The 27,999-nt window shown below is 45.2% G+C and overlaps 1 protein-coding gene and 2 long non-coding RNA genes across 6 annotated transcripts; 2 read left to right on the top strand and 1 right to left on the bottom strand.

Moving 5' to 3' along the window:
* The first annotated feature begins 98 nt into the window (after positions 1 to 98).
* Positions 99 to 5,872, top strand: LOC149352276 (uncharacterized). 2 transcript variants are annotated; one of them, XR_016290727.1, is made up of 3 exons: positions 100 to 1,758; positions 2,293 to 2,455; positions 5,284 to 5,872. XR_016290727.1 is itself a non-coding variant. In XM_089581435.1 (2 exons), exons 1-2 carry the CDS (start codon positions 1,504 to 1,506, stop codon positions 2,383 to 2,385), a joined length of 348 nt encoding a protein of 115 aa, XP_089437561.1. In that variant the 5' UTR covers positions 99 to 1,503; the 3' UTR covers positions 2,386 to 5,872. The 2 variants fall into 2 exon arrangements, 1 of the variants encoding a protein (XP_089437561.1); XM_089581435.1 differs by having other exon boundaries at positions 99 to 1,758; positions 2,293 to 5,872.
* Positions 5,873 to 8,347: 2,475 nt separating this feature from the next.
* LOC149352274 (uncharacterized) lies at positions 8,348 to 27,908 on the top strand. Its single transcript, XR_016290726.1, has 3 exons — positions 8,348 to 8,377; positions 11,926 to 22,040; positions 22,773 to 27,908. It is a non-coding gene; the product is annotated as an uncharacterized LOC149352274 (long non-coding RNA).
* LOC149352275 (uncharacterized) lies at positions 14,064 to 22,397 on the bottom strand. 3 transcript variants are annotated; one of them, XR_016290723.1, is made up of 4 exons: positions 21,502 to 22,397; positions 21,262 to 21,325; positions 17,666 to 17,828; positions 14,064 to 17,145 (listed from the first exon to the last, which is right to left on the bottom strand). It is a non-coding gene; the product is annotated as an uncharacterized LOC149352275 (long non-coding RNA). The 3 variants fall into 3 exon arrangements; XR_016290722.1 differs by having other exon boundaries at positions 14,064 to 17,828; positions 21,502 to 22,387; XR_016290724.1 differs by lacking the exon at positions 17,666 to 17,828 and having other exon boundaries at positions 21,502 to 22,359.
* Positions 27,909 to 27,999: the final 91 nt, after the last annotated feature.

Here is a 27,999-nt window from a genome sequence, read left to right as displayed (position 1 = left end):
AGTTCTCGAGCAACGGCGCGTGAGCCCACAGCACGGCGTCAGCTCCAAGCATCGGCTCCGAAATTGACAAACAAGCTAACGCCGGCTCCCGGCGTTAGCTTGTTTTTCGGTCTGGCCCGCGCAGGGGCAGACGTAAAGCCGTCGGCACTCTCTCTCGACAGCGAGAGAGAGAAATACTTTACTGCTGCATTTCACGCCGGAACCGCATATGTACGCGGGCGGACGGCAGGCGCATGGGCTGGCCGAAGTCTGCCTTCCCGAGAAATCGAATCGCGCAGCGCGCCGGAGCGCTCGTTGAACACGTCCGTCCGCCGTCAGCGCTCTGGAAGCCACTGCACCCTTCTTTAGAGGCTCTTCCTTCGCCTATTCTCGAGTTCTCCGCTTACAGCATGGACTCTACCCCCCCCCCCCCCCTCATCCCTCCCTCGACAATTACCATCAGACACTTTGGAGGCGGCTCCAAACACGCACTTTGCCCTCCCCTTATATACGCTCGCGATATCACCAAGTCCACACAAACCCTTCCTTGCCCTCTGCCACTACCCCAAAGCCACTCTCGACCATATTCTTTTCCTCTGCCCGGCGGATCCTCCCCCGCGGGGTCTGGAGCACCTTGCCACTTGCGAGGAGTGGGAGACCCTACTGCGCTCCGAGAACCCAGCCAAGCAAACCATCGCCACATGCCGGGCTGCCAGCGTCAGAAGCCTCCGGGACATGAACGTTTGAGTGCAGTGGGGCCGAGCGGGGGCCCAAGTACCGACATGTCCAAAACTCCTTGTTCCAAATAAAGTTTTCATCATCATCATCGCTGAAATAAATTTATGTTCCGTATGTCTGATATCGACGAAAGGAATTCCCTTCCATACTCTTTATGAACCACGGTTGACGCGACGTCGTCACTGGGAAAAATTTAGAATTCTAGCGACATTCAAGGCGGGCATGAGCAATTTGTATTTCTAGCAAGACCACGAAAACGCCTCTTCACGTCGGTACTAGAGTACCGTACACTTATAGCGTACAGCGACGTTAGTTCAAATGCGCAGTGCCCACCGACGAACCCTTTGATGAAAAGTTTACCTGCAGTTTTCTATTGTGCACCCAAAAACAAAATCAACAGAAGTGTTGAGACGCGGAGATTCAGTCAACCTCGAGCTCCGTACGCATTCCGCCAAAGCTGCAAGACACGCTTCTGCGCTACATCGGAGAACGGACGTTCACTAAAAAGCACCGCGATCCAAGCTGGTTGGCAGTCTGGTAACTGTGGAGGGCCTATTTCCCAAGAGTCAGTGCGCAAAAGGGCCCTCGGCGCACGAGACTAAAATCCGCCGGCAATAGGAATGTGAGGTTGTCCCTAGGTTTCCCTGTTGCATTGAACTGCATGTGTTTTGAAAGTACCTAAAAGAAGACACAGATGTCCCTAGTTGGGTCTAACCTGTCACCAGGATTTTTCTTTTGCCCTTTTTCCACTTTTGCCTTTGTCGTCAGCGCAGCGCGAAGATCAACATGCCGGGCAGCGTGCGCGGAGTTGTCGTTGGCGACAACCAGGTGAAGTTTCTCGAGAGAGTCCGAATCCCGCTGCAGAATACGGTGAACGTCGTCACCTTTAGCTTCGGTGGAGCCACAACGGAGACGCTGCCAGATCTTGTCCGGGGAATTCACCTTCGGCCTCAATTAGATTTCATTTGTGTTTACGTGGGCGGGAACGATTTGTTCGTTCGAAATAGCGATACAGTGTCAACGATCGTTGCACGCCTCGAGGTAAGCCACTTTTACTGATGTTCGTCATGGTGCGCCGCGTTTTATAGTCTGGAAGTGAAGCACTGGTGTGTGGGATCTGTTTTGTGTTTAAGGTCATATGCTGCTTTGCTGTTCGAAATCGGCGACAGAGGATAAAATTGCTTAAAACAAAGTACACATTTTGTCCGCGATTGTACTTGGTTTACTAGTTGCTACAGTGTGCAGATGGGGCTAACCTTTCTCCTTCCGGAGCAGTTCATTTTTCATGTATGCTTGTGTTGTTTGGTGACCCTCAATGCGGGAGCTTGTTTTCGCAATGCTGTGAAAGTGCAGCTTAGTGTCGTAGTTGTCTTTGAAACTGTAGGTCTCGTTATGTATAGAACTTTCAAATAAAGCTGGGAGCTGTGCATGTCATCGATGCTGGAAGTGCTGAAGAGGCAGATGTGGAAAACACGTGCTTGCACTTTGCATTCTTCTGCATTCCTGATGTAAAAATGGTCTTGCAAAAACAAAGCATTGTTGTTCACTGCTCATGATCCAATATTTTCTATGCAGGAGATTGTGGCAGAAGTGAAGCAGTACGCAAGCCACATTTTCGTCTACAAGATAGTGCCCCGAGGGGACGAACTGGGGCGAGAAGGAGGCTGACCGCCCTCACCTGAACAGGCTTCTGGTGCGGCGCCTTTCCAGGCTAGGTGCCACAATTCTCAACTTTGATGTAAGCGTGTTTTACATTCCAGAAATGTCCTGTACTACTTATTCATAGCTTGCACTGATGTCACTGAAAGAAATTCTAGGATATGCTTATACCACTAGCTCCTGCAGTATGCATTCCACATCATTTCAGCACGGCAGCACGCTATATATCGGCAGTCCAAGCGCAGCAGTAGCTGTGGTAGGAAACACCCGACGAACAGAAATTTTCTCGCTGTGTGAGCGAACGAAGGCGCACTGAACAGAGCAATAGAGCTTGCGTGTGGTGCACATTTAACGAGCCAACTTTGACCACAAAAACCGCTACCATCAAGTATGGGGTGCATTCTTCATAACAGGTAAATTTGCAACTTCAACTGTCGAGTATGTGACAATGGTGAAGCAAGGAAAGCGCCAGTGGTTAACCGGATGTTTTTTGTTGAAATGGTGACCACTCAAGTAGCTCTAGGAGACAAAGCTTGACTGGGCCCCATCGCTTCATGCTTTGTGCCAAGCATGAAAATTTCGCATAGTGCCAGCACACAGTGAGACAATACACAGTGAGAAGAGGCAAGCTGAGGCCCATGCAAAAACAGCATGCGAAGGCCAACGTAGCAGGGACGCTGATTTAGCCTTGCGTAGGGTGCCTTGATGCATCGTTCCATATCAAAGCAGGTAGATGACGACAATGAGCGATTGAACTAGTGGAAGCAGACGAAGACGACAACGAAGTTCTGGCAGTGTTCTCGGTGCCGCTCGGAGCTGCTCCCTTCGCTTGTGTAAATAACAATATATTCTTTCCCGCAACAATATCGAGGCACCCTAGCCATGCGCTGATCTTTTTTCATCCCGCCCACAGCTGACAGCAGAAATACATGTTTTTGTGAACTGTCTATTTTTTGCAGCAAAAAAGAAACTAGCATTTACTGGCAGTGCAATATTAACACCTCGAGATGAGCTAACCCAGCTCAAATAGCCTAAGAGTAAAGAAAGTTTTCCACTGACCTCTAAAGTAGAACTTCGCGTTCCTTGAGCTTGCATTGCTGATGAGCTCTCACCTATGCACTAACATAGGAATTGTGCGATTACAGTGATTTGTGTACTTTCAATCGACGGTCGCAAAGTAGCTGACAAAGTGTGTATTCAGTGTCCGCAAACAGGCTAACGCCTGCGCTCTTCTCTGCTTCCAGTCATGAGGGGCCAATTTTCTTGCACTGTCGAACCTTTTCCTCGTATTGAACGTGCACTGACACGATCAGTTGCCATTTTTAGCCCTAGTGAAAGGACTGCGCATTCAGAAGAGAAGACATTTCCACGCACAGAGAGCAAAGGAGTTGGTTGCAGCACAAAACGCATCTGTTTATCCACATCTTGAAGCATGCGTGGCAGCCAAGTGGTTCGTAAACATGGCCGCCATAGCAGTGATATCAATGACGTGACATCATGACCAAGCTATGTATAGCCTAGGATGGTTCACACTGTTCTCAAAGCAGTGTTGCAGATCTACCAATGCAGTGTACTACCAGCAGACAGCAATGAAGCTCACAGCTTGCATGACTTTTGCAGTGTTGTTCAACCATCTGATAGCCACTCGATTCTAGTCTCCATACATGTCATCATTTTTACATACCTCTGCTTCTTCTCGGCAGTATTGCGTACGTAACCTTCATTTCCAGGAGCACCTCTGACTTTCACTTCCTTTGTGCACGCAGATATGAGGTGCATTCAGTGGTAAGCTGGAGCTGGAATTTTAAATTTCTTGTACAGAAGGTTTAATCATGGTACTAAAATAATTACATTGCTAGTACTCAACACAGCCCTCTTTTAAGTTTTTTTTTTGCCAGTTCTTGGCAAGTGCCTATATATTCTGAGGAAAAATTATTATTTCAAATCGGTTAGCGCAGTTCATGCATTCCTGAGTGAACTTTGTTGTTGTGGGACCTCATTACGTTCCACCTCATACATTACCTCATACATTTTAAAGCAGGACTGCCCTTTCACAGAGGCCAAGATCCTCGGTCCGTGGCCACAACAGTCAGCTGCCCTCAAGGCTTACAAGGCACTCTTTCGCTTTTTGAGAGCGACTGCCTTGATTGACAGACTGTGATTATTTCCCTTTACTTCTCTCTTTCCTCTTTAATTCCCCTCATTCCCTTCCCCTGTGCAGGGTAGCCAACCGGAATCCTTTCTGGTTAACATCCCTGCCTTTCCCTCTCTCTCTCTCTCTTAAAGCAGGACAAACAACAAGCAAACTCGGTGGTGTGAGGTTGGTCGAATACAAATGATGTGGGATGCCCCAAAACTGCACTTTCTCAATACTAGTTGACGCAGTCTGTGAAGCAGTTTGTGGCGTAAAATAGTCGCGGCGGAGACTGTTGTTGGCAGCCAGTGCCATTTCCAGCTTATGAAAGCTCTATTCAGTCAAAGTTGCTGTTTTGTTATTAGAACACAGTAATCAGTCGATATAGGCATACTTCACTTTGACCTTGGTGTTCTTTTCAATTCTGTTCGCAGTCTTATGTCTGCAGCTGTATACATCAGCAGTCTTTATAAGCCATTGTATGGGTGAAAGATTGTGCCCTCTAGTTTTGCTCCCATGCAGTTACTATTTGGAATATTTCTTTCAATGAACTTCCTCTTTTCATCTGCATGTGATGAAACTGCACCTGCTTTGTCTCTGGCTACTGATGCATGACAGGTGCGTGCCAGTGGCCTGAAAAACCTTGCCATTTTTCTGTATGCCTCTTTCCTTAAAAAATTACATAGCTCGTTCAAAATATATGTAAAGGTACTGGTGTTGAATGGTAATGGCCTGTACAACCTGCCTGATCAAAATTATGCCTATTTTTCTAGCACCTCTTCCTGACAGCTCAGCGAGAGCCAAACCTGGAGATGCTTGCTGTGGATTGGTACCATGTGTGCCGTGTTTGCGGCATACAAGCACTGGCTTTTGTTTAGAGCCGGGGAGTGGCCGCCCTCTTTGGTTCTGAGCATCGTGGCAGGACTGAGGAAGCTGCAGCCCGGTTTCAAGCACCGTTTTTTATTTTATGTTGGGCCAAGGGACACCACCGTGGAGGATGTGAAGGATTCAGATTTGGGTTCTAACAGTTCTTTGAACTGCTTCAGTGAAGTGTTAGAACAGCTCTTTGAACTGTTAACAGTTCATTGAATCCTAACCTGAACCTTGTAAGTGAACAACATGAACTGGTGGGCGAGTTGGTCTGACATATCTAGTGAAGCAGCGCTACGGCACAAGGCCAAGGGAAGAAGAGGACAAACACAGCGCTGAACTGACAACAAATGTTTATTCCGGATGCTAACAGCATATATATACTCTTTTGCACCTTAGAAAAAACAAAGAAACAGAGAGCAGCAGAAAGTATCAATCCCAGTCACTTTGCGCATGCAGCTGTATCGCGTGTACATCGATCATTTGAAACCAGGAAGTTGTGCTCTTTCACCGAGATGGCAACGGAAGGAGTGCTGATACAATTTGCACCCAGCTTCATGATCTCAGATGCCTCAATAATCTCTCGTGTAAGCTTATCCTTGTGTTTGGTAACTACTTGGCTGTTTTTGAATTCTGGGTAACACAAACAGTCACGACAGTGAATACCTATGTGGCGGGCCGCGTTCTTAACATTGTTTGCATGCTCTTTAAGTCTTTCATTTAGACACCGGCCAGTTTGGCTGATGTATGAACCACCACACGTCAACGGGACTGAATACACCACGTTGTCTTGGCATGCCAAAAACAGAGGGAACAGAGGAAATTTGCTCTACATGCGTAGAGCAAATTTCCTCTGTTCCCTCTGCTCTCCCCTTGAGTTCTTCAGCTGTCTTGAGGCCTTCCGGTTTCAAAACAAAATCCCTCTACGACATCTCCCAGCAAACCAAAAACCTCTCAGAGACGTCTAGCTAGATGTCTCAGAGAGGTTTTTGGTTTGCTGGGTCTGTGATGTTGGCACCCGAATCAGAATTGGCATGCACTTAGTACGCTTTTACCTGTGCCGTTGGCAAGTATGCCTTTTGAAAGTAGCTGAATCAACGACACCGAGAAACTGGTCACTTTTTCAGGGTCTCGACCTATGCCACATGGGGATTACACCCATGCACATCTTACATGCATTTGCTTCCATGTCTGTAACTGCACTGCTTGTGCTGCATTTACATAGTGATGATTCTTTTATTGTACCGCAGAGGCAGCCTAGTGGTCTGAGCACCCGCCTCGCATGCAGGAGATGTGGGGTTCCATCCCCATTGCCGCCGGGTGCCCACCGGTGATACAATGGGTTCAAGCATCCCCTGGCCCAGTGCTCGGCTTAATCAGGGTGAAATTCTTGGGAATTGGTCTTTGACCCCACCTTGAGCAAATGAAAAATACCTTGCGCCATGGCGCTCTTTGGCCGCAGATGCCCTTGCACCATAAAAATTCACTATCATCATCATCTTTTATTGTGTATGATAATTCAGCATCAAAATGACATGTTCATTGTGCCCAAAGGCCCTAGATTTTTGTGCTTTAATGAATTTGAAAGGTAGAGATGTGGAAAATGTCAGTGTGTGTAGTGGTGAAGAAATCATGACTATGGTTTTGTCAGCGCTCGTGTGTGTCGTGTCTCCCTTCTTGTCCGTGTCTTAGTGCGCGCTGTTCCGGTGAAAATGAGTTACCAACTTGCCCAAGCATCTGTTTTATGGTTTTGTGTTTTGAAGCCGTGGTCCTTGCTGACTTTTCCATCACTACACATCTCCCAGTACTATTGCCAGGTACCTTTCATTTTAGTTTACTGCTAGTTACATGCTTTGTTGCAGTTTTTTTCACTCCTCTGCTCTGTGCTGTGGTCTTACCATTTGTAATGATATCCATTCACCACATGTGCAAGGTCCTGGCAGTGTTTTGTTCCGATTTTCGTGCAATCCTCCTGGTGCCCCTGAGCTACTGACTGCTGTCAGCTGCTGGGGAACCGGGCTACATGGAGTTGGAAAATAAAGTTCTGATTTTGAGATACTTTGTAGACTCCTCAGTGATCAGCCACTGCAGTGGTGTGCTAGCTGTGAGCAGCTACAGACAAAGGCTGCTTTGTGTTCCTTAAAGCTGTTGTGAAAGGCATTACTTGTAAAAATGTGAAAAGTTAACATGGGCGCTGCTGTTAAATACGGTTTGGTTTATGGGGTTTAACGTCCCAAAGCGACTGAGGCTATGAGAGACGCCGCTGTTAAATACATTACCAAAGGCGCATTGCTGTGCAACTTGCGACTGAAACTAGTGCATACTTCCAGAAATGTGTTAAAAGTGACTGCAGTACAATGCTGCTTATACAGCACTGTTCGTTGTTAATGGTTACCATTATTTTTACTCGTCTGTGCATTGCACTTCAGCCTGCAGCTGTAAAGTGCAATGAATGGCTGCACTGAGTAACAGGAACTTTATGAAGAATGCAATTTTGCACTGCTGCAGTGCTGCGGGATCCTAATTTTGCAATACATGGCTGCATCATTCAGTAAGACATTTTTATTAAACCTGGTTGGATGGTCATACGGCCAAGACAGGACCTGGTGTAGTCCAGATACTAGCTTAATTTTGCCAATTATACCTTGTGGGAAGCCAGAAATGATGCATGATGCTGAAAATCAAATTTATGTTGACATGTATTTTTATGCTATGTACGACATGGAATGCACTTTACAACCTTTCATACCCGTTCGGGCGCGGCGAGCACGTATGGGGAGTTTACGCTTTTAAACGTTCCGAGAAAAATTCGCGCTTTTTTGAGAACAAATTCAAAACGTTGGCATATCATATCACTAAAAATCAGTATGATGCCCTGTGGCGCCACCTGTCGGTTTTGTAACAAAATGCGTTTGCACTCTGGCGCCATCTGTTTACTTTATAAGAAAACGCTTTTATAAACACCGTTTCCAAGATGGACGTCTCACTCTTTGGAGCGTAAGTGGCTGTCTGCATTATTTCTTAATTTATTCGAACTAGCTTCTTACCTGAGACGAGTATCGACTGTAGTTAATGCAAGATAAGGCGCCCTGCACGCCTGTGAACGCATTTCTTTTTGCGGCTGGAAAGATAAGTACGTTTTGGTCGGAACAGCGATCGCGCCTCGCTGTTGCCTTTTTTTTTTTGCAGCAGCAGCAGACAGTTTCTTTTTTCGCAGTGAAAACGTTAGATTACCTTTTCACTACGTCCAGAGCAAGAATGACAGGAGGAGGATAGCGATGCAGTTTACTAGGGCAGCGCCAGCTTCTGCCGAAAATAGCTGGCGGATCTGTCTGCATGGAGACTCCTGACGTTGAATCGGAATTTGACTACCACTTTTCTTTCACAGCATAGCATGGTCTCCTGACATGCTTGTAGCTGTTTTCTTTCTCAGTAAATCATGGTAAGGCGAGTGCGTCTGTGGCCAATGCTCGTCACATGCCACGGTCCCAGTGCCGTAGGCGACTTCGATGGGGCATAAGTTACACCCAAGTGGAAAGAAAAGTACGTGTATGTGCCCACGAAAGTTTTCGGAATGCCGAAATCACAAAAAAGCCTGAATTTTCGCTCTACGTAGAGGCCCAGCCTGGCATTAAGAAGTGCATCGTGTTGTTCGCGAAGGAAAACACGTAGTTCATCCGTCAGTTCGTGGATGCATGCTGAAACTGTTCAGAAAATAAATTTTGTTGTAATTTGCGTGTCCCGAAAACTTGTATCGGCACTTGTACTTTGCTCCCTGTGGCATTGATTGCCACTGTGAGCTGGAAGGAGGGTCCTGCGTCGACGACTTGTGCACTTTTGTCGCATTACTTTCAGGGAGCAGAGCTTGCGCTTTTGAAAAGCGCAAAGATTGCGCTACGAAGTGTTTTTTCCTATTGTTGGTTTTTGTTTTGTTTCTTTAATATCTGTGCACGGAAATGTGTAAAGTGCTGCCAGAATCCCTGCCATACCTGTTTAAGCATGAGTTGTTTCTTCAAAATTGGAGCTTTTCGATGTACAGATTCAAATGCAGAAAGGGGCCCAAAGAACAGGAACTAGTTCCTCAAAAGTCAAACCTTTGCTGGCAGACACCAGTGCTTGCTGCTTGTGCATTTGGAACGAAGCATTAATAACTGAATAATACAGCTGACAAAGTGCATTGCTTGATAGCAATCTTCGAAAGGAAAGCCAAAAAAGCCAAAGGAAAACAGTTATCGTTGTCTGCTCCAACTGTGATGGCCTTGCTGTTGAAATCATTGGAAGGAAGCAAGCATAAATAGTGTATGTCTCCACTGGGGACTTGGCAGATCTGTCGTAGTGCAGCACACAGTAACTGTGTCGAAGCGAACACGTCGGATGCCACATGTATGGCTACTTCATTTGGTGAAATTTTTTCCTTAGCAGAAAAAGGTTTGAGAGTTTGGCTGGTGGCACTATTTGTGGAAACCGCATGGTAGGTTGAGCAGTGAAAATAGAAACAAAAGTGAGAAAGGTAGGCTGTGGTAGCTACGCCGAGGCTTCCTACGTAAAGAAGCATTGCTATTATAGCGTTTGGTTTCAGTTCACATTAAACCCACCCTAGATGAACATAACAGTTGCTCTAGTTTCTTTCCAAGATAACGAGGTCATTGCAATGGCCTCAGCCCATGTGGGCACTGGAAATGTCTTTAAGGCCACGCAGATCCACATTGATATAGTTTGTTTTTTAATAGCCGATGTGTCACTTTGGGACATTAATTTCCAAAATTTTCAGTTTCTTCGAGTTCTAGGTGGCAGCATACTTGGTATGGTATGCTGCAGTACGGTGTATGAGTTCGGCATCCTGAATTGACGCACGGACTCTGACTGAGGTTTAGATTTTTCTGTGTGAAAAAAAAAATACTAATAAATTTGTACTAAATTCAGTTTTAACCAAATCCGTGCCACAGCTAGCTGGCTATTGAGTAGGAGTCATACTCGGTGGAAGGAGAAAATGAAAATACTGAAAGCGGGGAGCGTGGTGAGACGGTTGTACCCTTGTACCTTTGAATTAGGTAGTGCAGTGGTGCTTTTTGCAGCATTGTCCCGCTGCCCCCAAGCAAACTGGTGGGTTTCATCATATCGCCATATGTCGTCTGCTAGTGTAGCGCTGTTTGCCGAGTGTCATTGCCTGCTTAGGGCAGATACTTAGTTGAGCAGATTTTTGAACTGCATATGAGGACACTGACATGAAACTATGAATAAATGTCACCAAAGAGTGTCATGTTCTGGCTGCTGTTACAGTTCAGTGGCGGTTCCATATGGCTGCGATCAGCACACACACCATGCGGTGTCTCGCCCTTTCACTCAGCCCAGTGCAACAGCCCAACAGCAGCATCACAACCCAGTTTTTATAAGTTAATATTCCAGTTGCAAAGTTGGTTGATATGCATACTGAAAAAATTGCGCAGAAAAAACGAGGACAAAGCAAAGACGAGCGCTATCCTATGATAGCGCTCGTCCTTGTCGTGTCTTTGCTTTGTCCTCGTTGTTTCTGCGCAATTTTTTCAGTATGAATCACAGTTACTTTCCTAGAAAGGAGTTACTTTCCTAAAAAGGGAGTAATTACTCATTCGCATCCGCCCAAGTGCAGGCATACGGCTACAGAGGAAAGCTGTACAGCTTCCTCAGAAACTTTGTAGGTAAAGAAAAATTCATCCTGGTCCGGGGTTCGAACCCGGGGCCCCTGCTTCATCAGAGCAGTTACTCTATTAACCGAGCTAACCAAGACGAGAGCAAATTGATCAATAACTCGTGTTGGTGAAATGTTTAGGGGTCATTGCTGGTCAAGTGTTTGATCAACAATGTTCCCATTACAAGTTATTGATCAATTCGCTCTTGCGCTACCATATGCTAACTTCGACATAAAGGGTAGTGCACAAGGGAGACGCACACAGAAGGAATCCAGACAGGACAAACGCTAGTGTCCTGTCTAGTGACGTTAGTGACAGGATTCCTTCCGTGTGTGCTAGCCATTATGTCGAATTATAGCAACCAACTAGCCCAGTTAAGAGCCTTGGCATATGCTAACCTTCTCGGTTAGCTCAGTTGGTAGAGTGACTGCTCCAGTGAAGCGGTGGTCCCGGGTTTGAACCCCGGACCAGGATGAATTTTTCTTTTAACTACGAAGTTTCTGAGAAAGCTGTGTAGCCTTCCTTTGTAGCCGTATGCCTGCCCTTGGGTGGATGCAAATGAGTAACTCCTCCCTTATTACAAATCTACCCCACCTTGGGGGTTTCCCTGCACATTTGACCAACAGTTACTTTTCCTAATGCAGAAAGCATCTCTGCAAGGACAGGTGGAATAAGATGCATTGGACATTTAGCATCCAACACAATGTGTGCGCTTAGGTCAATGCCTAACTTAACTTGAATAATCAAATACTCATTTTGAGAACTTTGGGACAGACAAAGAAGTCACCATCGTCATTGGCATTCTTGCAAGCTTCTGTGACTCTCGTGTTGTAGTTGCTTCTTGTGTTCACTTAAAAAGATGATTTCCTGTCACAGCTGTCTTGGCCGCACTCTCTCGGATGTTCATGGAGGAGCAGGACGACGGTCAGGGATTGGCCCGTCCATACAGGCCAAATTTGCTTTATCATCAGTGTCATTCTATGCGTGTGCCAAGGTGTAATCTCAGGGTAAAACACATTGGTTTTGTGCTGCACACTTCACACTGGCCTGCTGGCTCAAATGAACATTGTAAATAGTTTGCAGAGATGCTGCCAAGTGTCAGTGCGAAAAAGGTCGTCTTGTTTCCTGCAGTCATTAGGGATTAGGCACCCAGCTGATTGAACAGGTTGCAAGCATTATTACAATTCCTCACCAGGAGGCGAGCCAAAAAACCTGAATCTTGCTTTCAACAGGACAGCTTGCTCATGAAGGTTGTGCAAGCTATCTGGATTTTGGGCTGGGCTAGAATTGTGTCTTTGTGCAGAGTTTTGTGGGCAAGCCGGACTTAAGGTGTGCTTTTCAAGTTCTGCAGGCAAACAAAGCCTCAAGGTTGTGCGCAGAGGCACGACAGTTTCTTTGCTCACGCAGCTTTGTGAGCAGGCTAAACTTTAGTTTCGGCAATATACAGGAATTCGGGCTTTGTGGTTTCTCAGCATGCAACAGCAAGGCGAAGTAATTTTGTCAAGGTGATATTTTGCTTAACCTGATGGTTTTTCCAGCTGTGTGCATACAAATATACTGGGTGTTTCAGCGAACACTTTCAAGAATTTTCAAAAATAGGCTTTTTGGGGTGAAAATATAGCTTTTTTGGCATAGTATTACTAGTGTTGGTGGTTTGGTTTGGTTTATGGAGTTTAACGTCCCAAAGCGACTCAGGCTATGAGCGATGCCGTAGTGAAGGGCTCCGTAAATTTCGACCACCTGGGGTTCTTTAACATGCACTGACATCGCACAGTACACGGGCCTGTAGAATTTCGCCTCCATCGAAATTCGACCGCCGCGGCCGGGATCAAACCCGCATCTTTCGGGGCAGCAGCCGAGCACCATAACCGCTGAGCCACCACGGCGGCTAGTGTTGATGGACGCCAGAAAACCTCTTAAATTTCTTAATTAGCAAGCTCATTAACTAATATTTAATAATTACTAGTAGAGTTAGACAGTTAGTTGCAGTTATTGAAGCCTGCTCTGTAATCGCCACACAAGTTTTAAGAATTTCGAAAATGCGATTACCCTCGCCGCTGTGGCTCGACAAAATTTGGCTGCATCGCGAAAAAACCTAATACATGTGCTTTCAAAAGCATGCAGGCAAAGCAACCCCTCTAGTGTACGTAACTAGTCGAAAAAAAGCCAAATTTTGTCGAGCCACAGTGCCGAGGGTAATTGTTTTCTAAATTCTAAAAATATATGGCTATTACTAACGACCGACTACAAATCGCTAATTGCTACTAGGTACATAGCTCTACTAGTTAAGATGATTCACCCATTTTCTGATGTCCGTCAATACTGATAATACTATGCCACAAAAGCCATAGTTTTCCCTCAAGAATAAAATTTTGAAAATGTTCACTGAAACACCCGGTACATGCAGCTAACATAAGTTTGTTGCAAAGAGGCACTTTTCACTACACCCTAGAGTGTGCCCTAGAGGCAGCACAGGCTGCGGGAGGGCTGGGCTTTGGCCACATGTACTTCGCCTGACCAAGTTTCACTGGAAGTCTGCTTGATCCCAAAACTGCACACAAGCTAAAAGAACCTGCATTGTGGAACTGTGGTTACATTGGACGCACGCCCTGCAGATATCCGATTCACTTCCACAACACACGGGCACTTTTGCACTGCAGCTCCATTGAAATTGCCTACGCTAGTGTTCACTTCCTTTTCGTTCCTTGTGAAAGCAAACAGCCAGCATCTCATTCTCCGAGTAATGTGTCGACTATGCCTTCATTGAAATAAAGTTTGTGACAAAGAATTTGTCGTCTTGTTCAAACATGATGAGGTGCCGAGCTCTATATCACGTAACTTCCTCTCTGCACCCACAAAAGCAATAACGACCTCGATACGAGACCAACATCAAACCCTCTAGTGTGTGCTCTGCATGGCCCCTTCTTTGGAAACATTCTGTGTTCAAGGTGCTCGCAAACAGTGCTGTGCATGTGAGGAATCTCATGTTGGAGCTCATTCATCAAAACACAAAATATCTGAAAATTCTTTATTCAGCAGCATGTGCACATGCTCAAATGAGCTACAGCAAAGTCGCGAGCAGCTTCCAGCAGACGAGCAAATGCCTACATTGATTTTAAAAAACCAACACGAGCATAAAGGTATTATGTTTTCTTTGAATGAATATTTTCAAATGCAGAGAACATAGCCACAAATTAAGCCCGCGGAAGTAAAATACGCATGGACTATATTTGGTTTTGAGAGACTCGACCTCGTCAATCTGCGATGGCCAATGAAAATACTATCATCTGTTAAGATACCCAAAGTAATTTTCACTACTGTTTTTGGACATTGTGTGAGTAGTAATCTGATAAAACTGGTACATATTTGTTGTTCAGAGAATATATCACTGAAGTAAATCCGAAGCAATTTGACAATGTTTCCTCATCTGCAGCTACAGTAGTGATGTGCCCGGCCGTCTGTTACAGCTGTACGTAGTCCAAACAGCAGCCCACACATTTTCCAAGATTACTCTGCATGCATATTACTCAGCCAACGGCACAGCGGAGCTGAAACACAATTGGCTGAAAGCCACTCCACACGCTTTTTACCATACCAACCATGTTGGCTGACTCCTCCTACTCTCCATGGTGACTTAAAAAAAAAATGTGGGATCCAGGGCATTTGTTAGAATGTTCGCAGCATGTACACTGAGACAACAAGAAATCCTGTTTAGTGCACCTTCAAGGCATCGCATGCAAGAACCATAGTCCTAAACTGTCAGCTGGATGTGTCTGCGCTGAAATGTTTTTATATTAGTAGCTTCAGCCCAGTGCCATGGTAACAAGAGGCATGGCACACTGGCCATCACTGGTATTGTGCACAGCTGCACTCATAGAGCTAGTAACCAATTTTAAATATTTTCAAAACAAACATCAACGTTCTGACATAACTGGACCCTCAGCCATACTGCTGTGGTATGGCACGCAGGGTTTCATGCCCGAAAGTTGCACAGTGGCAACAAGGAACGCCCTAGTGGAGGGCTGTGGATTAATTTAGACTGAATGTACGTGTTCCTTGACATGCACTGACATCTCACAACACACAGGAGTTTTTACACCTTTATCGAACTGTGGCCAGGATTTGACTGCACCACCTTGCAGTCAGCAGCCAGAGCCATTACGGCGGGCCCTCTAACTGTATTTTAGTTAGCATCACTGACCGGTGCTGACCAGCAACCTTCTCAGAGTATGCATAAGGAATCAAGAGATAGGAACAAGAGAAAAAAAATTAAAAAACATGCAGAAGTTCACATTGTAGATCATGGCATGTCTGCAAAACTGATATTAAAGGAAGGAGCATGCTGGATGGGGAAAGAAAAAACGCTGCTCCCCAAGCGGTGCACATGCCATCACAAGGCAGTTCAGGATCATGCACAATTTTAAAAAGTAAATATGCGCTAGAACACTAGCATAAACATGAGCAAAGAATTCTAGTGCTAAAATGCAGGCAGTTTGCAGGTTTCCTCAAGAGCAACGGTGCAATATCCAAGCGTTGTGATAAAACTGCGGGCAGGCAAAATGTAGATTAGTGCACTGCACGGGCTCGGGCCGGCCCGAAAGCCCGGGCCCGGCCCGGCCGGGACACGATCTCTTTTGCCGGGCCTGGGCCGGGCCCGGGCCTGAAGTTGCGGGCCTGGGCCGGGCTCGGGCTTAAAGTTGCGGACGCGAGTGGGCCTTGGGTCCGTACAGAAACAGCTGGTGTCCGACTATTCATTCACTATTGCAGAGTCAAGTACACAACTGCGACATTGGAGCAGCGACACGAATGAGCTATGGGTTATAGTACGCGCTGAGAAAAAAACTAAACTTTATTCATTGACTTATTTATTTCCTTATTTCTACGCCGTGGTGGCTTAGTGGTCAAGGCGCTTGATTACTGAGCCGGGGAACCAGGGTTTGCTTCAATCCTCGGCGGCCGCATTTCTGTTTAGGCGGCAAGCATGACAGCCATGTACTTTGTAGTATCATTTCTCGTTGAGGAAACCCAGGTGGTCGAAATGGTCCGGAGCCCTTTGCTTCGGTATCTCTCACAGCCTGACTCCCCTTGGGCCCTTAAGCCCCAAAAACATAGCCTTAATTTTATAGCTATATTTTTCTCATGTGAGAAAATTCACAAACTAAAGCGCGTTTGGTTTTCTTTTTGATGAGCTGACCGGAACGTCTCGTAAATGAAATAGCCACGAAAGCTCGCGAGAGTTTGTAAATCTCATCGAATAAGCACATCTATCTCTCCTCGCTTCTTCAGCCTGGTTGTGATGGCAAGGGTTTTGCCCTGTAAATTATCACGTCGTTCGCACGTTATCTTCTGCTCCACCAGTAAGAGTAAAAATCAACCGGTCTTAATTGGCCATTGACCATTCGTCATCCCAAAGTTTAAGACGCTTATAGTCTTCCAAACACACACCATGAAATACTCAGGTCATTTAACTTTTCGTTTCTGCTGAAAGGCGACCAGTTCGGCTATGATTTCAACCTGTGAGATCGCGTTCACTAAAAAAATGTCATCCCACTGCTTGCTAGGTAGCTTTAATGTTTATTCTTCCAGGCGGAAAAATATAACTGATTAAAATCATGGGGGAATGCAAAGTCTATTACGCGCGTATGCAGCCCTTTTTATTTCGCTTTCGGAACTTCCGAGTTTATCTTTGCGCACCTACACGAGATCACTGTCCAAAAGAGGGCCTGGTGAGCACTACTCTTAATCACTTCCTTCTGGGTTAAAAAGAACCAACTTTCTGCAAGCCAAACTGTGGTTTCAGAACCTTTGACGGCCAGTTCCTTATCGGTCTAGTAGCAGTCTACTTGCTCAGAGTGAGCGGTGTACCTCAAGCGTTACTGTGAAACGGGCTGGGCCGGGCCCGGGCTGGGTCTCACTCCGGGATTCCGAGCCGGGTCGGGCTCGCTAGAGCGATAATTTAGCGGGCCTGGGCCGGGCCCGGGCTTGAAGCCACGGGCCTGGGCCGGGCTCGGGCTTCAGGTCTCGGGCCCCAGATTGAGGCCCGTGCAGTGCTCTAATGTAGATGGACCAGAAACGCAATGATGTTCACGCTGAAACCTGTAAACAGAGAATATAATACGTGAGAATGCATACCGAAACAAACTCTGCCAAGGATACATGCCTCAGAATGCATGTGCCCCATTTAAGGTTTTGGCATGCCAACATTTCAAGATGTGGTTTGCTTCAGGCAACCACACAAACTGCACTAAGAAAGGCAAACCACAGATGCATACAAAAAAAAAAATTGCAGGAACACCCGATTACCACGTGTGTTAGCAATTGAATAGCGTTAGATGCCGCTGGTGCCTTTACCACAAGTGACCTTGCTTCCCTCTAGCCAAGTGGCGAATCTTACGACTGACATTTTTTTTTTCCCCAGTCAGGCTTTTAATACTCTTGCATTAAAAAATAAAACCTCAGAAACAACGAATAAAGAAATGCTGCATAAACTCTACTATAGTAAAGTCTGCATTTTTATTTCGCAATTTTGGCAAGGTGCAGCCCTTACACGAAAGCGACACTTATTGTTCAATCTCCCAACCATATTACGGGAAAACTACTTTACTGTACTATAGACCTTTTTCAGGTGCACGTGGCCATCTTTCGACAGCAGCGCCGTCTTGCGTCTGGCCGATTTCTTCGCCATGTTGGCTTGGGTGGCCGCCGCTGCAATACACGCAGCGAGTACTCGCCGCGCTGTTCAGCCTTATCCCAGTGTTGATTTTTGCACGATTTTTGACCTGCAAAGTATTGCACTGTATGCACTGAGCAACTGTGAACAAAATGGCCCATGCTTCGGCGAGCGGCGACGCGGATGTTTCCCTGCAAGTTGTGCTGAAAATAGACATTAGAGGCGCACTTCTACGCAAGTGTGCGCAATTCATTTAACGGCTTTCTGGTATCAATAATCGAGACATTTATTAATGTGAGCATGAAACTTGCTGAGCGCTTCTATGTAGTAGTTATAATTATAAAAGAAAAACCGCTCCGTTCCGAGCTAACAGCAGTGTTGCTGTCAAGCACTCAAGCGGTCTGCTCTGCATTGCGCCGGTGACACGAACAGGTTGCAACTGCGTTCGACCGCGTCTTTCACTACATTTTCCCTCCGCACTGTCCTAAAAAACAGTACTTTCTGCAGTGCTACATGGAGAAGGCACCGCTGGAGTGCATAAGCGCAGAGTTCTGTTGCAGCTTTTGGCTTTGCATAAATTTCTTGATTACTTCGTACTAACGGTAAAATAACTGGTGAAGTGTGCAGCTGTAGGGTGGTCCACTCTTAGCGTGAACATGCGAGTGTGTGGCAGCGCTCTTCGGAGTGCCAGTGCATCCGACGGCGTCGCGCGTCGAAGCAAAGTGTTGGAGGAACAGAGGAAATTGGATTTGGAGCTTCGCGCCGTGTGATATTTCGCTAAACTCGGAAAAAGATGTAGTAGAGAGGCATCTGGCCTTCAAACGTGATGTAATTTATACACTCGAAGCTGGTGCACCTGCTGTGACAGTTTCTGAGGGGCACATCTGCTTGGTCCGTCTCGGGTGCGGCTGCTGATTAATGCCGATAGAGCGAGAAAGCGCGTGCGTGTGTTCGGGTGGGCACTGCGTGCCTGCTGATTACATGTCCCTAAAAGGCACATTTTTTTTTTAAACAATCGGCACTTTGCATTATGGCATCAGTTGAAAATAGTATTTGGTCGATGATGTGTCACGATGCAAGGTAGACACGTCAAAGCTGCGGCCTTCAGTTTTTTAAGTCCTGCTGGTTTATCGGATATTTACTGCAAGCAAACAGCTGTGGCATTTGTGCAATGCATCATGGCTTTCAAGTACTGTCAGGTAGCTATGTTTACAGTGCCGTTAATAATCAGTCACCAGTGTCGGCAGTTATAACAGAAATGTTTCACATAACCCGCAATTGCTGCTGCATCGTTTACCCAAATTATTGCTTATGTTTTGATTTTGCAAGGGTCATAGACGACACATACCGTAGCGACATCAGCAGTAGGTGCTCGCGTGTAAGGTATGTGTAGCTGAAACAGCCCGCAACTGCACTGCCGCTGAGGCTCTCTGTGTTCTTCACACTGCTCCGATTCAAGCTGCCTTCGCTTCCTGTAGTTGTTCGAACAGCAGACGACTGTGCAGTGGTTTCCCGAAGACCTAGTTTCAGCTTTAATCGCACATACACCCAAATCGAGCTACTACAGCTAAGCAACCGCATACAGTAAACACGGAGAACCGCAGAGAACGCACGGACACCACCTTTCCGAACCAGTGAGAGAGGAGGAAAGCAATATGGCGGTGTTCGGCGCATTGGGAGTGAGGCTAAAACTGAAAAAGGTCTATACAGCCAGTCGCAGGCACCTTTATGCTTCGTCGATACTGCTGTCACGGATGCTTGGGCCCAAATCCTTGCTACCATAGTAGATGAAGTCATTTCTGTTGTATTCATTGCATTTCAAATTCCTGTAATTTTAAAACAATGTCTGGAGACGCCACACACTAAGAATTTAAAATCTACAAGCAGACAACTTAGCTGTCCAGTCGGCATCATTTCATGGTCGGCCGTTTCCATTGGCTCTGAGCACATGCATGCTTGAAGATGACAACAATGATAGCAGCAGACAGCTGTCATTACTGGTAGCTCCTTGGGTAGCGTGCCACACAAGGAAGGCTACACATGCGTGAAGTGCAGTTGCTTTTTGCAAATCCCCCCCCGTAATTAGTGGCTCCCAAGCCGGGCATAGTGGCCCATAGACGAGTGCAGGGCCCTTAGTCAAGTGTATATGGTACATGCATAGAACAAGCAAGTGGTATGTTATAACATTCAGTCATATTCTTCTGAAACTTAAAGCACAGGAGGCACCTTACCACAAAAATATTTGCACACACGCATGCACACAAAAAAAGAACAAGGATGCAACAAATGCACGCCTGAAATTTCAATGAGCGTGATGTTCAGTGGGCACTGAAATCTCTGTAAGCAGCCCATAGCAGCAGTAACCCAATCTACTACGCCGTTTAAAGGAATGCCAAGGTATGCTTCTACACTTCACCATTTCACCGTTTTTAATATTTTGTTTACTGACACTTAGCATACCAAACACACTTCTTGCAGGCAAGGCACTATTAGTCTGATTTATTATTTCATTTTGCCAGCTGTAACAAATGTACACACAATGTTATATTTTTGTCACATTCGTTTCTGTGTTACACCTGCTCACATACTTCAGTTAGAAAACTAAGGATGACAGCTGCAGCAGAAACGCACGACACGGAAGAAAAGCTGCTGTATATTCTACTTGGGGGATGCGATGGTCATCGAAACCTTTTCGTCAACCCTATATATGACCTGGATCGCACTACAACCTCAATCTGTCTGCCTGTCTGAAAAATGACTAATGTGACAGAAGAAATGAAAAATGCACCCGGCAAGATATTTCTTACTCAGAATGTTCATTCCTTATGTGTCAATTGTCAGCTAGCTACTGGACTGCACATGTGCATGCTATAGCTACATAATGAATACTTCATGGCTTTTTTTTTTTGTGCATTGAAGGGCGCAGACCAGGAAATAGTTTCTTTTTATCACATTTAAGCACTGAACAGATTCCTGTTCAAAACAGTCAAGGGGACAGTAGATGAGCAGTTCAAAGGTGGGAAGCACAAGCGTGCATGCATCCTGTACCTATTTGTCACACACAATGCAGTGTACTGTTTCCATAATTCGTTTCGTTTGTTACCGCTTATTCCACTTTGCTCTAGTAAACACATAACTAGCAATCAGTAAACGAGTACTAAGTGCTTAACATGCACGCTACTGTTTGACAGGTGCGTGGGGTCACAGGTATAGTCGGCAATTCAAGATAATGAGAGGTTGAGTGAGAAGTAAGAATGCAAACATGCCACGCGGCTGAAGTGGGGCATTGTCATATGCGTTCAAAGCCAGCATGCGGGATTTCACAACATCCTGCAAGCATGGGGAAAAAGGCACAAAGGACTGGATGCAATTAACACAATACGCGCCGCAAAAGAGGACAAAAATCTTTCATGCACAGCTAATTATGCTGAACAACTGCAGACTGGGCGAGCTGGTATTTATAATTTCCCAACAGCGCTTCAGGGCGGAGGGAGAACGAGAGGGGACACAGACTGCGCTGACATGCGTCGTGTAGCGCTCACCTTCAGTCGTGCTGAACTGGTGCGTGCTGTACGTCGGCACAAAACCGTGCAGGCACTGGTAGTCCTGCATCAAATGGGACCGATTAGTAAAAGTTGCATTTCCACAAACGTCACACGAAAACGGCGTTGCAGCATTTTTCACAAATGGTCCACACACGTTAGGATGCTTTCCTTTCAAATGAAAATTCTTAGCAGTATTAGAAGCATACCGCATTGGACAGAGCGGACAATTATGCGTACCTGTATGTGGTGAAGCTGTTCCATGACGCTCGTGGTCGCACAGATAAGCGGAGCACGTGAGCACCGTGAATGCGAAATGCAGCCGCCGTCCACCCATGGTCCACCGTTCTGCCGCGGCCGCCCCGGCCGCGTGTTTCCGTTTGCTAGCCGCTACAGACAAACGCAATGTTGCCCACACCAACGCGCGCGCGGAGGACCTGTTGCCATGACAACTATGAACACGCCAATGTTGCCTACGCCAACGCGCGCGCGGAGCAGCTGTTGCTACGACAACTCAGGCAAGAAAATGCGACGCTGGTAATTGCAAATGGCGGCGCCCTGCCGCCTTCCGGTTTTCGTGCCTTTAGGATAACAAGTTGTCCAGCTTTTCGACAACGCAGGTAAATTTATTTAACGCCGGTGAGGCGGTGATTATCAGGAGCGACGATGTGTGCCGTTTGGGCAAGCTTAGGGCGTATCGATGCCCACCAGTTCGGAAGCAACGATGTCTGCCGCTTGCGGTGACCATCACAGTGCCGTTTGGACAAGCTTAATTCAAGGTGAGTAATTTATTCGCTTTCATGCTTTTCGATGGCAGCTTGTCGTGCTTTTCGATAACGCAGGTAATCTATTTTATGCCGGTGAGTAATTTTACACGCCATTTGAGAAGCAACGATGTCTGCCGCTTGGGATAAGTTTAATGCAGGAAAATAAAACCATATTCATTTTATATTTCTCTCTTGAAGTGTAACAGTTTACTCTCACATCTATTTTTCCACTTGCTCAACATTGTACACCAGTTGTTATAGTTGAGGAACTCGGACTTGAATAAGTAGCATTTTTCACCACGGTGACTGCATGAAATACATGACTAACTTTACGAACTTTACGCATGATTTTACAAATGTGTGAAATTATGACTTTGTGAGCCGCATATAGAGGTATATTTTTTTTTAGTGCTTCTTTTGTTGTGCATCTTGTCACCTCTGTCACAAAATCGTCCTTCATACTGTGAACAAATGTATGGCCGAAATGAACTAAACGTCTTGTTTTAAAAGGGGAGATTTGGTATAAAAAAAATTGTGTAATTAGTTTGCGGTGCCCCACATTTAATCTCCTTCAAGGTAACGCCCATTTGATCCAATGCTCTGCTGTGAAATTTGTTTTTCACTTTTTTGAACCAGTCCAGAAATTCTTGCGAGAAGTGGGGTCTTTCAGTGGCTGCACCTTTTTTTCTCTCTACCTCTTCCACGACCACAGAATAGTTTACCCTGTGGACTTTCTTCTTTCAGGGAACAGAAAGAAGTTGTGAAGAACAAGGTGATGTGAATGGTAGAGGTAAATATTCTAGGTAATGCTGTTTTTGGTTCACACACAGGCAGCTTTGTGTGCTGGTGTGTTGTCGGGGTGAAGCCACTATTGTCCACTTCCCACAACTTGGGCTATTTTCATCTTGTTCAGTCATGCAAATGTTTTAGAATCTTCTGGTATTTTCGAGTTTTTTTTTTTTGATATGCTGAAGTTTGTCCGGCAAACGCTAATTATGGCTGAGGAATTTGAATTTAAAAATTTCCCCGCCCCATGAGTCACACCATAGCCTCCTTTATACTCTATGGTCACACTCATGATATCCGAACTGAGAAGGTCGGGTTACCGCTGTTTTGAAGTGAATGGCAGTGTCGCAATCCACACCCAAAAATTTGGTGCTTACGCACGCAGTTTACTTTCAAAATCAGCTGGTGATGACAACACCTGTAGTTCGACTTTTGGTGTTTTTCATCTTATTAAAGCTCAGTTTTTGGCGAGAGCAGTTCCTTTGTCATTAAAATATCACAGTCTGTCGAAAAGCAGGTCAACTTTAATTTATCCTCAGTGTCCTTTTAATTTTTGTCTGATTTATGGGGTTTAACGTCCCAAAGCGACTTAAGCTGTAAGGGATGCTGTAATAGAGGGTTCCAGATAATACTGACTACCTGGGGTTCCTTTAAGTGCACTGACATCACACAGAACATGGGTCTGTAGCATTTCACCACCATCGAAATGCGACTGCCACTGCCAAGATCCAACTGGCGTCTTTCGGGTCAGAAGCCGAGCACCATAACCAATGAGCCATAGCGGCGGCTTCCCTTTTAAGATCAGTTGGTTGTCCAGTGATAACTGAAGCTTAAGTTGTGTGTAGTTGTGTGCAGCTTTCTTTAAAATTACTTTAAAAAGTGCACTTTCTCTTTAAATAATTTACTGTTAACATGAAGTTCACGATTGGTATGCATTGAGAGAGCAATAAAACCTGCTCATAACTGCACGTTGTACAAAGATTACTTTTAGATATCCAGTCTAAAGCTGTGTAAGTGAGGTTGTGTAATGATTAATAATAAGCTTGTCCATCTAAAAACAGATCTTTCGTATGTGCAATTTCATATTCCAGACAGCTGTGGTGTACAAAGTTGCTGAATGGCAAACACTGAAATATACACCTCATTAGTGTCGCACCCAGCTGCAGTGTATGTTGACTCGGGATAGATTGCTCGAAATGTAGGTGCATGAAACTATATCTCAAGGGAATTTAGTGAGGAAATCACTGCCAGTCCTCAACAATTCAAACGGTCATACACATAGTGTAACACTGGACAAACTTGCAAAGGCTCTTAGTCCCATTTTGAGCTCTGCTAATTTTGCTAGCAATTCTACATACACGAAATGATATGCATTTAAAAAAAAAGAAGAGGCCAGGCGCGGTGTCAATGAGGTCATTAATTGCTTCATTCTTACTGAAGTGGCCGCTTGTGCTGCCAGCTTAGCTTTCTCCCACTGTTACAAATTGCAAACATGCTCCTGACAGAAGATGGCACATTTTGTAGGTGCCAATCCGAGTTGTGTCATATATTGCACAGGTAGTGTACCTTATTACATAGATAAGCTTCATGCAGTTACTATCATCTGAACTGCATGAAAAGGTTGATGAATTATGAACAAGGTCCTAACATGGTTAAACAAGGATAAAGGGAGGTCGCAGTGAATGTCATACTGTCACTCACTTTTGGAAATGACACCTAGTTTTAGTTGCATGTTGTTTTCTCTGTAGTGGAGCACACTATTAGAATACATGGATCACCACATGGTATTTAGCTACAACTGCTAAATAATTTGAAATTCAATTTATTTTCTTGTGCTGTTTTTGAACAGTTTAGACAGCCAGACAATCACTATGACATCAAAGGTCAATATAGGTGACTGCTTCTTCATTTGTAGTCACTATCGCTCTTGAGACAGGCTGGTTTTAGCATTGCACTTAATGGAAACAAAGAAGGAGCAATTATATTGCAGTTTTTTTTTATGCCGCATGTGGAGTACGCAGACCTTTGATGTCACAACCATCCCAGCCGCTGGAACCGAAAGAGCACCAAGATGAAATTCGATTGTAAATTATTTAGCAGTCCTGGCATACACGGGGTGATCCATATATACTAATATATTAAGGCATCGTTTCAAACAAGAAAACATGGAAGAAAATATTTAGTGGCTATGTATTCCTTTAAAAAAAAACTGCGTGAAAAAGCAAGGAGGAAGGAAGGAGGAGAAATGAGAACTACACACACACACACACCATTTGAAGGGCAAGGAAGAGAGGAAGCAAGTGTGTTCTGTGCATTACCTGCATTACGTTTCCCACAACGTCAAGAAAGTTGCAGGCAGGTAACGAGTAAGCCTGTTTTTGATGCCATTTATGCAAGGAGGTCCAATTTTTGTGAACTTTGGCAATACATGAATGTTCTGTCTTGTCAAGCTTACAGTGGTGTTTCTACGTCGTTTTTGAACCATAACTGCTTCATGGTGCTTTTCCAAATACACATACTGACTATAAATATGAGAAAAAAGTGGAGATGGTACAAAGACAACAGCGCCATTCTTGAAAGAACAAAAATGAACAAAGATACTGTACCATTTTCACTGTGGTCTCAGGCCCACCTATTGACTTTTCGAGCTACAACAGCATCTTTGGAGTGAAGATTCATCTAGGACCACTGTTTATTTCCACAAATGAGACCACTGCCACTGGGAACAGTGAATTGCAAAAGTCACAAAGGAATGATTTCAAAGCATATTAGGAAAAATAAATCTGTTACAAGAAAAAACGCACTGACATCAGTGGCAAATACGTTGAAAATGTTTGCATGAATACATTCTTTTGGTACAACCCTTGTCTTTCGTTCCATCAGCTAAAGGCCAAAAATTTTAGACCTCTTCTCGTAAGCTTGCTGAGGTGTACCCAAGGTTGACCAAAAGATTAATAGCTGAAAGAGTTAAAAAAAAAAAGACATCAGCAAACACAATATGCCTCATGGCCATCAACGAGGACCTGTATTCCAACTTGCGGCTCATTCAAAAACATCCCATTCAGTAATACATGCTGGGGGGGCTAGTTGGTGCATGGTTTTGAAAACAGACGTGCAAAACAGACAATGCAGGAGGAAGACAGACGAAACAAGTGCAACTGTTTATTCACCTAGGGAGCGAGTGAATATATAGGCAAACAGGCAAAACCAGAGAGGACCCACACATGCGCACAAGTAGAAACAAAAAGATAACAAAAGGCTCAAGGAAAAAAATGTGTCTCAGCACATATCTAAAAAGACACCTTCTTTTTTGTAAATTGTAAGACAGGGCGTGCTTACATGGGCTGTGGTGTCTTTGCCCCTGCGTAGAATTTTTGTTTCCTTCAGCTTCGCCTGAAATTTTTTCTCTTTTTCCCCGCAGGCTTTACAATTACGTGGTAAGAGAGTACCCGAGCCTTTCTTTAACGCGCGATTATGGTCAGCAAGGCAATCATTAATTAATACATCAGCCCGTTTGGCCAATGTAAGATTTCCCACACGTTGGCGGGATCTGATAAACTATGCCCACTGCACATTTTACAAGCGGCATCACATGCTTTTTCTGGCATTCTGCTTTTTTCAGTTTGTTGGGATCCATTTTGCCACACAAGGAGAACAGCTTCTTGCGGGTGGAAAAAACTACAGGAACATTAAACTTTCTCTCAACATGTTTCAGATTGTGTGCCATCTTATGAATATAAGCAATTATCACAAGTTTCTGTTTGGTAACATCGTTTTTTGCGCTGTTATTGCACTTACTTTTTCACCTTTTTCAGTAATGCTTCGGCAACTGAGCTTATCAGCAAAGTAGGATAGCCAGCTTGCTGAAGCCTGCTCTTGCCTTTTATTCACTCGCTTAAGTGGATAAACAGTTGCAAAGTTGCGCGTGTTTCGCCTGTCTTTCTCCTGTGTTGTCTGTTTTGCGCATCATGTTTTTTCAAAATTTCATTCGGTGACAACTGATTGGCCCAAATGGCGGAAGTGAATGCACATCTGCTTCTGGCATTTTGGCCAATCAGGTATCGCTGAAAGGGATGTTTTCAAAGGGGACACACATTGGAATGCAGGCCGAGATTCGCCTACCATGTGGGAGTATGCCCATTTGGCAATGGACTGTAGTAAGTGCAAGAAGCATGGCTGCTGCCCTGTCCTTGAAAACACAGTGTTCTTTGCAAAGGCAAGAGGTAAAACTGAAAGGAAGGTAACTGAGACTTTCATGTCGCCAAGAATGCCGACAAAAGTATATGAGCACGCCGTCTATCTTCTGCATGATTATCATCATCAGCCTGACTGTGCGTAATGTAAGGCAAAGGCATCTCCCATGTCTCTCCAATTAAGTGTCCCTCGTCAGCTGCGGCTTCTTTATCCCCGTAAACTTCTTAATCTCATTTGCCCACCTAACTTTCCGCCGCCTCCTGCTATGCTTGCCTTCTCTTGGGACCCACTCCGTTACCATTAAGGACCAGCGGTTATGTCGCCTTCACATTACATGCCCTGCCCATGCCCATTCCTTCCTCTTCATTTCGACTAAGATGTCATTAACTCACATTTGTTCCCTCACCCACTCCGCCCACCTCCATTACACCTATCATTTTCCTTTCCATAGCTCGCTGCGTTGTCCTTAACTTAAGCTGAACCCTCTTTGTGAGCCTCCACGTTTCTGCCCCATAGGTGAGTAACGGCAAGATACAGCTGTTGTATACTTTTCTCTTGAGGGATATTGGTAAACTGCCATTCATTATCTGAGAGAACCTGCCATATGCCTCCACCCCATTCTTATTCTGCTAGTTATTTCCCTGCCATAATACAGATCAGTGGTCACTACAGCCCTAAGTAGACATATTGCCCTACCAATTCTAGCATCTGCTACCAACTGCGAACTGCTGTTCCCTTGCGAGACAGTTCAACATTACTTTGGTTTTCTGCGTGTTATATTTTAGGTAAGTCATTGATGATGTGCAATTCATCTCTTGAGTGACTTAGCAAGGCAATATCATCAGTGAATCGCAGATCATTAAGTCATTCTCCATTGACTCTTATCCCCAACTGTTCCCAATCCAGTCCTCTGAATGCCTCCTTTAAAGAGGCGACGCCAGCCTGAGCACTTCGAATGCCACCTCGACATCAGCTACCTAGATGCCCCTGA

The sequence above is a fragment of the Amblyomma mixtum genome, chromosome 3, assembly GCF_055824585.1.
Source record: "Amblyomma mixtum isolate Tamu chromosome 3, ASM5582458v1, whole genome shotgun sequence".
Classification (NCBI taxonomy): domain Eukaryota; kingdom Metazoa; phylum Arthropoda; class Arachnida; order Ixodida; family Ixodidae; genus Amblyomma; species Amblyomma mixtum.
The sequence above is the reverse complement of the archived record's forward strand: the minus strand, read 5'-3'. Positions and strand labels throughout refer to the sequence as shown.